The following is a 16,117-nucleotide window of genomic DNA, read 5'->3' on the forward strand; positions in this document are numbered from 1 at the left end:
CAAGCACTATCAATTGCTGAGAGATTTAGAGGCAGTGTCTGAGCACTGGGAATAGCCTCTTGCTAGGGTTTCTTATCAGTAGAAAATAGTGAACCGGAGAGCAGTTTTCTTTCTTCCAGTAGCCCCCAAGATAGGCTTTCTCCAGGAAGCTGACTTCCTCCCTCTCTCCCTTTTGATCAGCCACCATCAAAGTGCTAGGTGAGCCCTTACCTGGTTAGGCTTAAGGAGATTCCATACAGCAGAGTCCTACGGGGCACGCTGCTCAGCAGGTGTGTCATTCCACTCTGGCCTTTCCTACTTAATTGTGAGGCCAGACATGAGCCTGCTATGGAGGAAGAACCTCAGTTGACTTCTCTAAGGGCCAGCCCAGAGGCATCGCTGTGTGAGAGGAGGAAGATGCAAGGGCTGGGCAGGTGGCCCGCATAGCCCACTGGAAGTGGGTGGCATGCAGAGAGGGATGCCTCTGGCCGTTGATACGCTGATGTGGCCCAGACAGACATGGGATCCAATTCCACCTTTACCACTTACCAGCATGGGACCTGAATAGGTTGACCAAACTTCTAAGACCTCCATTCTCCGTCTGTAAAATAGCTTGTCAAATGATTGTAAAGATTAGTCATAATATATGCAAATAACTTGAAATGTTCCTGACACTTGGAAACCTATATCCATGGTAATTATAATAATTCTGCTGAGAAGCCAGCTAGGGCTGGAAATCCCTCCTGTGCGAGGCCACCTCAGATGTCAGTTTTCCAGAAGTTTTCCTATGCCAGGCAGGTCTGCATTAAAAAAACAACTGTCTGGGCCGGCCCTGTGGCCAAGTGGTTAAGTTCATGTGCTCCACTTCAGCGGCCCAGGGTTTCACTGGTTCAGATCCCCAGTGCAGACATGGCACTGCTCATCAGGCCATGCTGAGGCAGCATCCCACATAGCACAACCAGAGGCACTCACAACTAGAATATACAACTATGTACCAGGGGGCTTTGGGGAGAAGAAGAAGGAAAAAAAATAAAAAGACAGCTGTCACAAGATGCTGAGATGTGTTAGATTTCAACAGCCTTAACTGTTCTGTCTCTTCCACTTCAAAAACTGAATGTTCTGTAGATATTATTACTATATATTATTAATGTGTTACATAACCTAATGTTAGTTTTATTAAATAGTTGCTTTATATTCTGGTTGTCTCTTTTGTAATGATGTTTGCCAAGGAAAGAAGCCTTTCAGAGAAAGAAGGGAAAAGAGAGCTGAATTTTGTAGTTTTAAATTAAAACAGGGCCACATGGTGACATAGGCAGGCTAACTTATAGCATGTCCTGGCTTCCTGGTTAGACTCTGAGGAAACTGACTTTCCCCTTCTAGCATTTCTCCACAATAATCACGGCCATGACGTGAGCGCTGTCACATTCCTAAAGGCATGTCTTTGGCTGGAGCAAATAATTTTGCATAAGAAGGTGGCTGGCTTTATAGTAATAGAACTCTTCCTCCAGCCTCACCATGGGTTAGCCACCATCCAGGTGACATTGTCAGCATGTTCTGCTCTTCAGAGCAGCAGCCCATCATCCAGTAAAGATTTGTCAAGCCTTCTTGTGTGCCCAGCATACACCTCTCATATGGCTTGTGAGAAGACCAAAGATTGTGAAGAGATGGGCTGTGCAATTATGAAACTATCTGAAGATTTCTCAGGAAGTCTTCAAACCTCCTTCCGCAACTGTTGAGTTAGGGAAGTGGTCACCTAACATTGAAAATTCCACCCAGAGCAAACTCATTGGCAAATGTGTAGGATGTAACTGGAAAGAACATTCAATGAGCAAAAGGGGGCACCTGTAAGTCCGGCTTCATGCCTGAATTAGGCACGGGGTGGAGCTATGCCAAGGGGAGTGTACCATTCCCTGTGGGCATTCTGAGCATCCAACATTGGACCTGACAGCAGAATTTACACCCGAGATGCCACCAGCCCCAGTCGTAGAAACCAGGTTACACTGCATGCAATAGAAAAATCCAGTTCAGTTCAACAGATGTTTGCTGAGTTCCCTGCTATGAAAAAGAAAGATCACAGCTCAGGGCCCAGATGCACTTGGCTCCCACCTCGACTCCCCGTGTGACTTTAGAAAGTCACCTGCCCTCTCTGTCTTCCCCATCATCAGGTTTAGTAAGGGCCTGACAACACCACTCGTAGGCTTGTTGTAGGGATACAGTGAGAAAATGTGGAAAGCCTTTAGTCCAGTGCCTCATCAGTGCTCAATAAATGCTAGTTTTTATTTTTCATAAAAGTGGAATCCATGCAGTGTCCCTGTGGCAGAGAGGTGAGTCACACCCCTGAGTGTGAGCACCACTCTGAAGTAGGACAAGAAACACTGCTGTTTTATTACTCTTCCAGGGCGTCCTTATGTTATTTGCCTGGCATTCCAGAGTGTAGCTTGGGGGACACAGGTTGGCACTTGAGTCCCTGCATGTCCTCAAGATGATAGGACAGGACATTGAAGGGTTGACCCCATGCCACACTGGCATCTGCCGCCATTTCTCTCTGCAAACATGCAAGGTTGATCTCCTGACCTGCGTAGTCCTTAGGGTTTTTCAGGCTGGCAAAGAATAAAGACCATGTCCCGTCATTGGTTTTTAGTTTTATTCTTTTGCACCAGTAGTTATTGACTCCCTTAAGTTCTTACTGTTAGCTTGTCTTAGCAGCATTTTCATCTAAAGTTTCCTGGTGTCTCATGTCCTTCTTGCCGATTTCTCCCAGAAGCCGTCCTCCGAGTGGAAACCAGAGATCAGGCTTCCATCTGGCAGTGACCACGTCATGCTCAAGTCCCTGGACTGGAATGCTGAGTATGAGGTCTACGTGGTGGCTGAGAACCAACAGGGAAAGTCCAAGGCGGCTCATTTTGTGTTCAGGACCTCGGCCCAGCCCACGGCCATCCCAGGTATGAGCGCCTCTGCTTTCTGTGAGTTTCCCGCTTTGAATTAATGCACAGTGCTGCACCTCCTAATGTGCCTGAACAACCCCTGACAACTTGCTTGCTTACAGCCATCCTCATGATTGGTTGCCCATGCAAAGCTTAGTTTTGCTTTGTACCTATTTGTGCAGTAGGTTGAGATGTACTGGACCCCCAGGAAGGCTTGGCCAAGCATCCTGGGGAGAAGGTCCTGTGTCATTTGGCCTTGAAGGACTGATGCTAAGCCAGTCCATGGGACTGTCAGATGGGAAAAGCCCCAGCTCCAGCAAAGCCTTGGAAGCTGGTTGAGTAAGGATCCTTTTTGAGACCTTATCTGCCGTCTACCATTTCATACAAGGACCACATAAATGTTTTTAAGCGCTTTCTATCTGATGCTTGCTTACCTGCACAGCCATGGTCCAAATCTCTTCTCTGTGGGGCCCCCCAAGAGAAGGAAGAGATGGTGCCCAGTTAGTTAAAAATCCTATCTGCCAAGAGCCTCTCAATTGAAACAAAGATTAAATTGAACCACTTGAAACAGAACAAGTGGCGAAAGTGGATGCTGGAAAACCCCATCCATGAAAGACACTCGGGTCTGCTAGAGACCATGATGGGAGCAGTTCTCCTAGGAGATGCAGACCCATCTCTCGGGATCCAGCACCAAGTCAAGTGTGGGAATAAAGTGAGAGTTCTGCTTTCTGGCCCCCAGCCACCTTGCTGCTCAAGGCCAGTCTCCTCATTGACCAAATCCCTCAGAGCAGAAAGAGATCTTCAGCCTACTCTCTGATTTCCCAGACTGGCCAATGCCAACCATGGGCAGGAGAGGTGGGCATAGAACAATTAGCTGCAGCCTGTTTGAGGGGCTCGCCTAAACTCCCTGCCGTGTTCGAGTATGGATGGAAATGTCCGATCTCTGGTAGCCTTGGTCTGGCCCCCGACATCCCTGTCCCGGCTGTAGTGCTTGCCCTGGTTCTCAGCTCAGTTGTCACAATTGCTCCTCCCCGCGGGAGAGAGGCCAGAAAGGACAAGGACTGCCTGCAACACAGGGCTGTGAAAGTGGGTTAGTGTGAATGTGGGTTAGTCAAGCAAAAATATGAGACAGTGTGTGGTTCCCGATGGTTGGTCGTGCATGAATGTGTGTCTGAGAGACATGTGGGGGCCTCCAGGGAGTTGGCAGTTGGGTTTGAAGCCAGTGATCAGAAGCGTCGATTGGTCCTCCCCTCTGCATCGTCAGGGAGCCCCTTAGCTCGTGCGGGGATGGGCATGTCTCCGCAGACACTGGTCAAATGGTCAGTGATGAAGGCAAGGCACCTGGGTGTGGCTGCAAGAAATGTTCTCATTACTGCTTGATTGAATCTCCAAATAGCAGTGGCCCTGTCTATCCTCTGCCCCTTCTTTCTCTGCATTCTTTGGTCAGTTTTTCCTTGAAATCAACAGTCTGGTGTGAGTGTCCAGATCTGCCAGCCTTTGTGGGACTCTTAGGAGGTGGGAAAGTGAGAAGCTTGAGTAATCTCTTTGCAATGAGACAGATTCCTGATGGCATGTGTTTCCTGGAGTAAGACTCCATAGACAGGTGGCTTGGACATGCCGTGTTCGCATGCTGGGTACTGCCAGCAGCATCAGCTTCTGGGATGGGAGGAGTTGGGGGCACTGTGTATCAGATACACAAATTCTGGGAAGACCTTGTCCTCCAGAGTCGTACCCGCTGGAGATGTCAGGGTTCTTCTTGTTAATCTCCCAGGTGCCCCGTTAGCCAGGAGAAGGTTGGAGGGTCTGCTCATCTCGCCCAGGAGAGCTCTGGGGTTCTACTGGCCAGGTCTTAGAATATGGTGGCTCTGTGCTTGGTTGGATTTCCTGGCCATTGTATTGGAACCCAAGAATAAAACATCTGAATTACAAGATGTACGTTCCTGGTGGAATTCTGTGGTCAGTGGGGTGGTAGAAGGTGAGGGGCGCAGAAGTAGATTCTCTTTAAGAGCACTGTGGATGGGGATGTGGATGTGCAATAGGAAGAGGAGTCTGACTTAGCGCTAAGAGGGCAGTCCCCATCCCTGCCCCGTTTGCTACACATAGTGCAGGGATCAAATGAATCTCTACCACTATGTGTAAACTGCTCTAGAGACCAGAAGGCTATGGGTAGACTCATGGACTCTATCTACGAGGCCTCACCTTAGTCCAAAGTAACACTCTCCTAATCAAAGTCTTGTATTCCACTGTGGAGGCTTCTGTTCTCTCACTTTAATTTCATCTGCTCGCTCACCCCTAACCCCCCAATTCACCCTGCTGTGCTGCTTCTGGCCTTGCTGAGCTTCGGAACTGGCCTGATGGCAATAAGCCCGCACTGAACTCTTCTCTAACCTTTGTCAGTTTAATTTACTAAGTTGAATTAACCTTTGATTCTCGCGTTTTCTATATTTGACCTAATTTTTTTTCTTTTTATCTATTTCTTTCTCTGTTTCTGTCTCTACCTTCTCTTTCCTTCTCCCCCTCCCCTTCCTGTGTCTGTCGTCACACATATCACCTTGGACGTCACTGGGACATCCCCACTGCCACATTTGTTTTTAAACAACCACATTCTCTCTGGGGACCCATTGCTTGGCGCCTGCAGCGACCTTGGGAGCCTCCTCCGCGTCCTACACCTTTGTCTCATTGCTTTTCTCCGCAGTGACTCTCCTCTTGCTCTGTTAGGAACTTGAGCACACAAAAAAAATTAAATTTGCTTAAAAGCCCAGCTCAGCTCCTATGAGAATGATCAGTGCCCCCCTTTGGAAGAACCTGTCAGGACTGCCACGGCCGTGCCACCGAGCACTGTATGTGAACCAGGAAGGCTTGGCAATTGGAAAAAGCTGGACCTCCAGACATTCTACCATTCACAGATACCTTTGTGCCACTTCATAAGGAGTTTGCCCCCTTTCTCTTGGCAGTACAAAAATATTTGAGAGCTCTTTTCTTTAAACACTATAAAAAAACGTGTTAGGCTAGATTTACGGAGAAGTTTCTGCATATCTGCTACTTGTGGCATTTTTTTTGTCTTTACCTGACAACGATGTAGCAGAAGAGGACTTCTAAGTACCTTCTAAAGCTTGCATCAGATGGTTAAAATCACCACGTGCCGCCCAGTCTAACCCCATGCTCTTCCTCCGCCCTTCAATAAGTAGTTGGCATTGCTTACATTTAAGTGTCCCATGTCAGGGAGCCAGACCACTGTGATTCCCCTGAGCATTTTGCTGACACAATGGGCAAATTAAGTCACTCTGTTGCCCCTACAGTGAAGGAAATTGGATTTGTTGGGTATTTTCTGGGGCTGATCAAACGTTCCGGGAGGCGCTTTGGTCCTATATGATAACCGGCACCTTACGCTGGCTCTGTGAACAGGGCCCTCCTGTAATATGCCCAACACCTGTCAGCCTCCAAGGTCGTGTCTCCCAGACAGAGTGACAACTGCTGCATGCCTGCAGATCAGCACAGAGCCTCTCGTCTCGGGGCTTGTGGTCCAACATGGACCCTGTTATCATATAAGCCTCTCTCCCCCCGCTTGGAAGCATCCACTGTGAATCAGGCGTGAGTCCTGCACTCTCCCCATACCTGCTCAGCAGGGCAGATGTCGGGAGACAGGCCACTCCCGGACTGGCCAGCCAGGAGTGTCGATCAATTGAGACTCAATCAGCCTGTCAGACTTCCCAAATGCCCCCAACCTCCCTGTTGGTCAGTGGCTTTAGTGGCATTTTTAAAACTCTGGCGAAAGCCAGCTACTCCTCTCTGCTCTTGGGGAGTATACCTCCCATGTGCCCAGGAGAGGAAGTGTTGCTAAAGTCCCACATGGAAAGTCGGGGAGTCACGCTCAGTAACGTCAGGGTGTGTGCTTGCAGACGGACCTTCCACTGAATAAAAACTCCCTCCCTCCATTGTAGTCACATATCATTCTACATATCTCATCTCTGAGCATCTTCACGGAAGTTTGATTTTTGTTCTTTTCAGTTTCTTCATTTTTCAGTTCTGCTGTTATTTTTTAATGTTCAAAGACTAGCCTTTCCCTTTGGGAATCCAGAGGATCCCATGGTCTGTGGGGCAGGGCTGCCTGTGTGGGTTAGTATAGGCCCACATCCCCAGCACTCACAGTTAGAGGCTCAAGTGCAGACCCTGGAGGCTGCAAGCGGCCCAACAGCTCAGGTGGGGTGGTGCCTCTCGTCCCAGCCCCATCTGCCTCCAGCCCCGCTGCAAACCTCGCCTCCTGGCTCCTAAACCTCGCCTCCTGGCTCCCTGACCTCCGTCCTCATCAGGGCAGCAGAAGCAGCCTTGGTTCTCAGGCACAAGAGCGATGAGGAGAGGCACATGGTGTAAGAGTCCCAGGTCAATTAGTGAGAGCTGGAGGGAGGCCAAGAGAGTTAGAGATCGGTCCTCACGCAGGCGACCCGTCCCTGTCCTCCTGGCTCCCGGCATGCTCTTTATATCATCTTGGGCAGAAGTCATATGTTCCCCCAGGAGGGCCCATCAAAGAGGTCTGCCCTACCCTGGTCCCAGTCTTACCCATAGGTGAGGGACAGTGTCAGTGTTTCTGAAGGAAGTCTTTGGAGATCTGGCCCAAAGTATGGGGAGGTTTGACATGACCCTGTCCCTGGGGCCAAGCAGACCTCAGCTGAAGCAACTTAGGGCTCATTGCAGGGGGCCTGTTCAGACAGCGGGCCCATGGTTTGTAATGGGATCCCTTCAGGAGACAGCACTGGGGCACACCCTCTCCCACTGGACACTGACTTCTCAGTGATGGCTGCAGCCTCCAACGCTCCAGGAATCCCTGAGAGTGGCCTTTAGAGACCCCTGCAGGAGTGAGCGCTCGCCACCCAGCTCAGCTGCCCCTGTGCTCTGTATCCGCGCTGCCCAGGCTCCACGCGCCACAGGGTTTCTCTGCTCATTTTGGAATATTTATATGGCAGGTTTGGATCACGTTTTTCTACTAATAAGAATGCTAACATTGTTGTGTAGATAATCAGCGAGGCCTTTATGAAGTTTACACCTTTGCATTATTAAAGGAAATAACATTTCATGTGAACTCACTGGCGTGTTCTGATTTTATTTGATAGTGTGTGTCCTACAAAGTGTCAAAAGTCCTCTCCCTCCGCCTCATGTGTAGCTGGATAACTTTGGTTACCCCACTTGTCGTTAGTGCCCTTGAGTCCATTCCGACTCCTAGGACCCTGTGTACAGCAGAGCAGAGCCCTGCCCAGTCTCTTTGCACCGTCCTCTCACCTTCTATCACTATATCAGATGATGCTCTGCTGCTATTCATAGGGTTTTCATAGCCAGTTTTTTCAGAAGTGGGTGGCCAGGTCCTTCTTCCTAGTCTCTCTTAGTCTGGAAGCTCCGCTGAAACCTGTCCACCGGGGGTGACCCTGCTGGTGTTTGAAATACTGGTGGCATAGCTTTCAGCATCACAGCAACACACAGCCACCACGGTGTGACAATCGACAGACAGGTGGTGTGGTTCCCTGACCAGGAGATGAACCCAGGCTGCCGTGATAAGAGCCCCAAATCTTAACCACCAGACCACCAGGGCTGGCTTTGATTACCCGAGAGAGCATTTAAATTGTATCCCAAACTTGTAGCCTGCTGAGTGAAGTTCTAGCAAAAGAAATACTTTCCTAATGGAGAGCTATCTGTTTTTCTCGGGATCCTAAGAGCTGTTGTGGGTCATTGCCTCCTTGGACTTTCCTAGTCCCCAGCAGGCGGGGGAGGGGGACCTTCCTTTACAGAACTGGGAGGTGATCACTTTGGGGTCAGAGGCACACTCTGGGCCACAAGATACACAACTCTAGCAAGGTCTCCCAATTTTGCAGCTCCCTTTAAAATCCCCTAACAGAGGCTGCACAGAGTGACCTTGTGATAGAGAGAACCTGAGAGAAGGTTCTCTTGGCAAACCCTATGCTGTTTCTAATCACACTTAATTGGACACCAGCCATCTGTTGAGCATATTCCAGGAAGGAGCCAGCAGCCGTGTAAGGGGTTTCTGAGTGAAACAGAACCCCAGCTCAGCGGTTCTGAGTCGGGGGTGGGGGGCACTCCTGCTGCACCGAGATCCATGGCACAATGACTCAGGCCCACCTGCGCATCTGGACCCATCTTCCCATTTTGAGCCAGTTAAGACAGTAGGCATATGTGGGTCTCAGTCATGGGGCAAGCCAGTTCCCTAGTCAGTGCCAGCCCCTCCCATGCCAGGAACCACAGAAGATGGACAGCCCCGGTTTCGTTGCCTCACTGTTCGGGGCGGCTCTGACCCCAGAAGTTATGGAGGAACTGCTCCCCAGAAGCATTCTTTGCGCGCAGGTGTGCAGGCACGTTAGACAAGGGAGGTCGGGGGAAGATCATGCAAAGATAGACCCCAGAAGGCTTTTACTTCTTCCTTTTGTAAAGTGCTACATAAAATGCAGGAGATACCCTTCGTCCCTCTCACCTTCCTGGACTAAACATTTCTGTAACATCCACCGAGAGATGATGAGTGTTGGCTTGACTTGAATACCCTTTTCTTGGTATCCTGTTGTTTCCCTTATTTACAGCTTTTTTTGTAAAAGCTACGCACACTCTTTCCCCAGCTTGAGGAGCACTTCACTTCCGCTACAGTCTGGACTCTTAGACTTTGTCTGAAGTCTAGAACTGAGTGGTCCCTTTGCCTTTGGAGATAATCTTTGCTTTCTCTTCATCCATCCAGTACATCAGTTAGGTCAAGGTCACCAGGTGAGAATCCACAGCTCATCCTTGGGTGATGCGTCGTAGGAACAGCTGTTATTCATTATAATGCAGGGACAAGAAGTCCTGGAAACGTTGGTCCTCAAACTCTAGGATGCATAAGGATCACTTCAGGTGCTTGATCAAATCCTGACTCCTGAGCCTCACCTCCAGAGATTCTGATTCAATAGAACTGGGGAGCCCTAGAATCTGAATTTTTAACAAAGCACCCCAGGAATTCTGCTGCAAATGGAAAAAGCTTACACTACAAGGTATTTATTTTTCTTGTAAAAATAAAATCACAATAAAGATGGGACCTGCCGAGCACTCGTCTTCTGGGAAAAAGTCCTTCTCAGTACCCGCTCTGGAGGAGGTTGATATTAGGGAATCCGTGCCACATGGTGGGCACTGTAGGATGACAGGCTCTATGGCTGAAGAAGACACCCTCCATCCTAGGCCCTGCCCAGAGCAGGAACCTCATCCATGGTGTTACAACATCCCTGCCAAGGGGCTGTCCAGCCTCTGCTGCAGCCACAGGGAGCCCACACTACATTTGGGTAGCTCTGTTTGTTACCTCTTTCTTGTATAAAGCTGAAATCCACCTCCCTCTCCCACGGTTTCCATCCATTGGTGATACTGAACAAGACTACTTTCCTCTTGTGACATCTCTTTAAATATCTGGAGACAGTGTTCTCATCTCCAGTTGAAACACCTATTCATTTGTTCAACAAATATTCTTTTAACATTTCCTATAAGTTGGATTGTCCTAGATGCTGGGGAGACATAAGATAGATGGAATACCGGCTGGGATAGGCTAGAGGGAGCAGCCAGATAAAAAGCATGTAAATGAACAGAAAATGGCAGATAGTGGTAAGAAGAGAATAAAACAGGTAATGTGGTAGATTTGGAGTAGAGGTTCCTCACCAGATAAGAGAGCAGGGCCTGGGGGCCCTCTCCAAGAACACGACATCTGAGCTGAGGCCTGCACGACAACAGAGAGCTCCCCATGGGAAGATGGGGATGGAGTGTTCCAGGCAAGGGATCAGCAAGGCCCTGAGGCAGGATCGGGCTAGGTGTGCTCAGCAGGTAGAATGGAGGCCCACCTGGCTGAGACACAGGGATGGGGTAGGAGGTCAGTGCCACGAGTTATGATGGTCAGAGTGGGAGAGCCACAGCAAACGCGGGGCCTTTTAGGCCAGGAGGAAGAACTGGAATTTTATATCCAATGAAAGGGAAGACAATGCCCTACTTTCTGTTTTACGTCACAGTCAGCATCTTTGCCATCCTGGCCCTTCCCAGAACATGCTCGAGGTGTTGGCCTTCAGAACCAGTATAGCCTCCCAGCTGGGCCAGGTGAGCCCTGCCGCTGCCTCTCACACACAGAGCAGCCTTGCAGTGGTTTATTTTTCCTCTTTAGAGATATGATTAGTCCCCTAAAACCATATTTGTGAATAAATTTCCGAATGTAGAGTTAGTGTCATTGAATCCAAAAATACAGACATTCTCCCCAACAAAAATATTGTAGGCTCCTTCTTCAGGAAGTAGGCACTTAACCCCTATTGGGTGCTGATGTCAGAGACTGCAGTGACTCCCAGCCCAGTGTCATGGGATGGAGAGAAAGCCCAAAGCTGATACTTGTTCTCTATTTTGGGAAACAGCTTTGGGATTGTGACGATCAGGAAGGCGTGCCTTGCTTTCTTTGCTTATTTGGGTGGAATGTACGAGGACTGCGGGGAAGTAGAGTGGATGGCTTTGTTGCTGCTTTAGTGAGCTACCAGGAAAAAGACCAGCTCTAGCTGACCTCGCAGGCTGGGGACCAGTTTCCTGCTGCCGAAGCCCAGAGACAAGGGGGCTAGAGCTGGGGCCTCCAAGCACAGGGCCCTTTGCCAGTCTCAGGGTGTTCCTGGGAAGGCTGGGATCTTCAGTGCAGAGGTGGAAAGGCCAGCAAGAGAGCCTGAGGAGGAAAGACTGGGAAGCAAGACCCAGGTCCCAAAGGGACCAAAAATATTCAAGAGCTTGGGTATCTCCACCAGCTCAGGCCCAGCTGCTCCCTGGGTGCTGGAAATTAGGTTGTGAGTGGTCATCTCTGGCCAACTGGGCTGGTGGCCTGTACCCGGAACTGAAGTTTGAAATATGGACCAGCAGAGTGGGACTGCCACTGAAGAAGCTCTGCAATGCCTGAGCGGGGACCCCTGGGGCAGACAGAGGAGTGCCCCCTGGAACAGACTGCAGGAAAAAAGAACATGTGGCCCATCTATGGCACCCGTTACCTTGGGTTACATGGTCCTTCCATTATCTGGCATGATATGTGGCTGGCAGGCCACTGGGCTTGGCCTGGCACTCAGCAAAAGCATAGAGAGCCCCAGGTAGTGTTGGCCACAGTTCCTGCCTCCAGTCAACAGACCTGGGTAATCCCAGTAGGTCCTGTGGGCACAGGAAGCTTCAGACAAGTTCTGGTGGTGGAGTGGGGCTACCATTTCTGGAACCCTATCCTCCCAGAAGAGCAGAAACAAAGAAGAGGGGCCCACATTTCAGTCTGGGGTCATTGTTTCCACATTGGCTTCTAGGCAGAGCTCCACAGGGGTTCTCGCTTCCTGTAGCATGCCTGATCATCTCCCAGACACTGGTGAGAATCACCAAGTGGCCAGTGAGTCCAACTCAGCCAACTAACATTCATCATGAGGGGGCCCTGGCAGCTGAGCCTGGGGTCCTTCTGTGATACCATCAATAGCCCAGGCCCTGAGGGGGATTGTGGGTGTATTCTCCTTACACCAGGAGAGTAAGACACAGGGGTTGAGTCATTCAAAGTGAGCCCAGACAGAGCGAGGGTGCTAGGTACTGCTTGAATGTGAGAATGTGTGTCCATCAGTGGTGGGCATTTGTCCTGAGTGTGAGTGTGCCTGTCCATGTGGGTATGCATCTCTGGGTGAGTCTGCTGGTTTTCCCGAAGTCTGATCCAAGTGTGCCTGACTCCCAGATGGTGAGTATTTCCAGAACCTTTCACCTCACCCACCGGGTCTGGGGAGGCCTCCATGTCTCCAAAATAAACGGGCTTCATGTGTCCTCCTGGGTGCAGTGAAGAAGGGTAAGCCAGGCAGCTGATGTGGTCCCCTATCGGGATCCTCTGGAGCTGTTCCTAAAGAGGGGGAAAGGGAGCGGGGTAGGTATTGGGCATCCTGTTGTATCTGATGTCACCACATGCCCAAATTAAGCCCTGGGAACCCTCTCCCACTCCCATCTGGGACCCTGTCCCTTACTACTCCCAGGAGCCATAGCTCAGCCTGAAATGAGTGACCAGCTGCTCCCAGGGCTCACGCAGAGATTAGCTGAGTGTGAGTCTGGAGGAGGCTCAGAAGTTGAGGACGGGGATGGAGACATGGCTCCCAGCCCCTGCTCTCATGCCTCTGTCCCCTAGTCTATGAGGTGAGGCTGCCATCCCTTCCTATTGAAGATAGAAAGAGACCCCGTCGTCTCAACACCTGGGCATAGAAAGGCCCCAGGGAAGGTGCCACCCTGGACACAAATGCCATGACTTTGTCCTGTGGGCTCTACCCCACCCCCAGGGGCTGTTGCTCTGCAGAGTCCAGGGGTCTGCATCTCAGCGTATTAACCACCGGCCATCTCTCTCTCCCCCTCCCACTCAAGCCAATGGCAGCCCCACGTCAGGCCTGAGCACCGGGGCCATCGTGGGCATCCTCATCGTCATCTTTGTCCTGCTCCTTGTGGTTGTGGACATCACCTGCTACTTCCTGAACAAGTGTGGCCTGCTCATGTGCATCGCCGTCAACCTGTGCGGAAAAGCTGGGCCCGGAGCCAAGGGCAAGGACATGGAGGAGGGCAAAGCCGCCTTCTCGTGAGTAGAGACCCACCCACCACTGCTGAGGTCCAGGATCTGCCCCAGCCCGGGGGCCCCTGCAACTGAGCCCCTTCTGTTTCCCCATTTGGAAACCCCAAGGGGGAAAAAGAAATGTTTCTCAAAGCATGGTCTTTGGGAGTGCCTGTTTGAAAAGCAGACTCTCGGGCCCAACCCCACATCTAGTGTATTAGAATCCCACAGAAGTTTGAAAATACCTGCACAGGTCAAAATGAGGGGAATTGTCAGAGCTAAACCTGGAGGGGAGTTGCCATGGAGGGACCGGCATCTGAGAGACACATTTGCCTTGCTGTCATTCATTCATGTATTCACTCATTCATTCATACATCACTCCACAAATATTTATCGTGCCGCTACAGTGGGCAAGGCACTCTTCCCAGGCACAGGGTACAGCAGGGAATGAAAGAGAAAATTGCTGTCCTCCCGGAGCTGATGATCCAGGGGCCATCGCCTCCAGCATCTCTGGAGAACAGATCCCAATTAGCAGGCGCCTTCACAGACTATCACTGGGTGGGGCTGAGCTGGAACAAGGTGAGAAGGGATAGAGCAAGGAAATAAGTTGTTAGCACTGCACGTGCCAGCATCATATATACATATACGTATGTGTACATGCACACGTACGTGCTTACGTGTATATCAATATAGATGATTTGAGCACTTATCTGTGCCAGGCACCATCCTACACACTGTACATTCATTATCTTAGTTAATGTGCATAACAGCCAGGTGAGCTAGAGACTATTATTTGCCTCATTTTACAGATGAGGAAATGGAGGCAAGGATGAACCCATCAGATGCTCAAGGTCACAGAGTTGTAAGAGTGGAGACTGAGGCTCAAGCACTTGGATCTGGCCCCAGATGCCCACCCTGCCAGCCTTGGGTCAGGCCTTGGTGCCTCAGTAGCAGCTGGCTTCTCTGGGAGCCCCCTTCCTCCCCGGCTCCCTGGGATCAAACCAACAGAACTCTCTCCACAGGAAAGATGAATCCAAGGAGCCCATTGTGGAGGTGCGAACTGAGGAGGAGCGGACCCCAAACCACGATGGAGGGAAACACACAGAGCCCAACGAGACCACACCGCTGACGGAGCCCGAGTACGTGGGCGGGAGGGGCTGGCACCTCCTCAGCAGAGCCCCACACCCACCTCACCATCCTACCCAAACCTCTCGTTCTTCCCACCCGCAGCTCCCAGCCAGACATTGCAGGCCAGAGTTCTGGAGCCCTTGGCCAGAAATGCCTTGGCTGAGAAATGCCTGACCCCACTCTCTCCCTAGAGAGAAGGCATTCTTGGTTCTATCTGGATGGCTGTGGGTGCCCTTAAAGGGCTCCTTGGATAAGTGGGGTCCCTAAACCCTGTTACCAAGTTACACACACATCCTGAAAATGGCTTCAGGTGGCTGAACTTCAATGAGAGAGGCTGAGCTTTGCAAGGCTTAGCAGAGTCTATTTAGGAGAATTCCCAAGAATTCTAGGTTTTCTGCATTCCTTCTAAAAGAGTGAGGGAAGTTGGGGACCTGGTCAAGCTCCCTGGCCCTCCTATTCTGGGAAACGTCGGGGACCTGCAGTCAGAGACAATGTCCAGCTGTGGTTGTAATGACTGCCTGGCTGTCATGGGTACCATTAGTTTGAAGGGAATGGAGTTTAATGGAAGCACAAAATCTCTGGCTGGAGAACCCATGGCTGTTAGGGGCCATTTGGAGCACTCAGTGGCTGCCTTATTCCTGACTTTCCCCATCACTGCCTGTGGAGCCCTGCAGGGCAGCTGGGCCCAATTCCTCAGGGACCTAGGACGCCTGCAGTGATGGATGCTGAACGGAAGCTTGCCTCTCCTTGAGTCGAGATGCAGGCAGGGATCAGAAAGACCCCGACGGGGCTGTAGGGAAAGGGAGCCTTGTGCAGAGAGCTGAAGGGGAGTCAGCAGGGAGGAAGGGCTAGCAGGTCCCTCTTAGACTCCCGCGTTCTCTGTCGTCTCCTGTCTCCTCTTCTGCCCGCCTGGGCATGTGCTTCCTCTCGCATCCTTGTTTCTCTGTGGGCCTGTGTCTGTGCCTGTGCATAACTGCATGCTCTGCCCATGGCCCACTCCTTCCCCCTGCTTCTCTGTGTCGTCTCAGCTTCATTGTCTATTCTCTTCTACTTCCTGTCCTCCCCACAGGCTGCCTGCTGACACCACAGCCACTGTCGAGGACATGCTGCCTTCTGTCACCACCGTCACCGCTAACTCTGACACTATCACCGAAACTTTTGCCACTGCTCAGAACAGCCCCACCAGTGAGACCACCACCCTGACTTCCAGTATTGCCCCCCCAGCCACGGCCACACCTGACTCAAACTCTGTGCCCGCTGGCCAGGCCACCCCTTCCAAGGGGCCCGGCATCACTGCCTCCTCCCCACCCCCGGCATCAGCCCCCAAGGTTGCCCCCCTCGTTGACCTGAGCGACACCCCGACCTCAGCCCCTGCTGCCAGCAATTTGTCTTCTAGTGTCCTGGCTAACCAGGGGGCTGTGCTCAGCCCAAGCACCCCTGCCGGTGTCGGGGAGGCCTCCAAGGCCCCTCCGGCAAGCAAGCCGGCTCCTGCACCAGGCCCTGCCTCCACAGG

General features: G+C 51.2%; 1 protein-coding gene across 15 annotated transcripts in view; it reads left to right on the plus strand.

Annotated features, from left to right (window-relative positions):
- NCAM1 (neural cell adhesion molecule 1) overlaps window positions 1-16,117 on the plus strand; it is a 302,954-nt gene that overhangs the window by 281,804 nt on the left and 5,033 nt on the right. For 5 of the 15 annotated variants that reach the window (XM_046638569.1, XM_046638572.1, XM_046638573.1 and 2 more), the window contains 3 exons: window positions 2,741-2,921; window positions 13,296-13,503; window positions 14,499-14,615. In XM_046638569.1, the coding sequence (XP_046494525.1) occupies window positions 2,741-2,921; window positions 13,296-13,503; window positions 14,499-14,615 (506 nt within the window). Of the gene's footprint in view, window positions 1-2,740; window positions 2,922-5,541; window positions 7,909-13,295; window positions 13,504-14,498; window positions 14,616-16,117 lie in introns of those variants that run through there. The other 10 variants (XM_046638570.1, XM_046638574.1, XM_046638582.1 and 7 more) reach the window with 3 other exon arrangements.

The sequence above is a fragment of the Equus quagga genome, chromosome 14 (assembly GCF_021613505.1).
Source record: "Equus quagga isolate Etosha38 chromosome 14, UCLA_HA_Equagga_1.0, whole genome shotgun sequence".
Taxonomy (NCBI): Eukaryota; Metazoa; Chordata; class Mammalia; order Perissodactyla; family Equidae; genus Equus; species Equus quagga.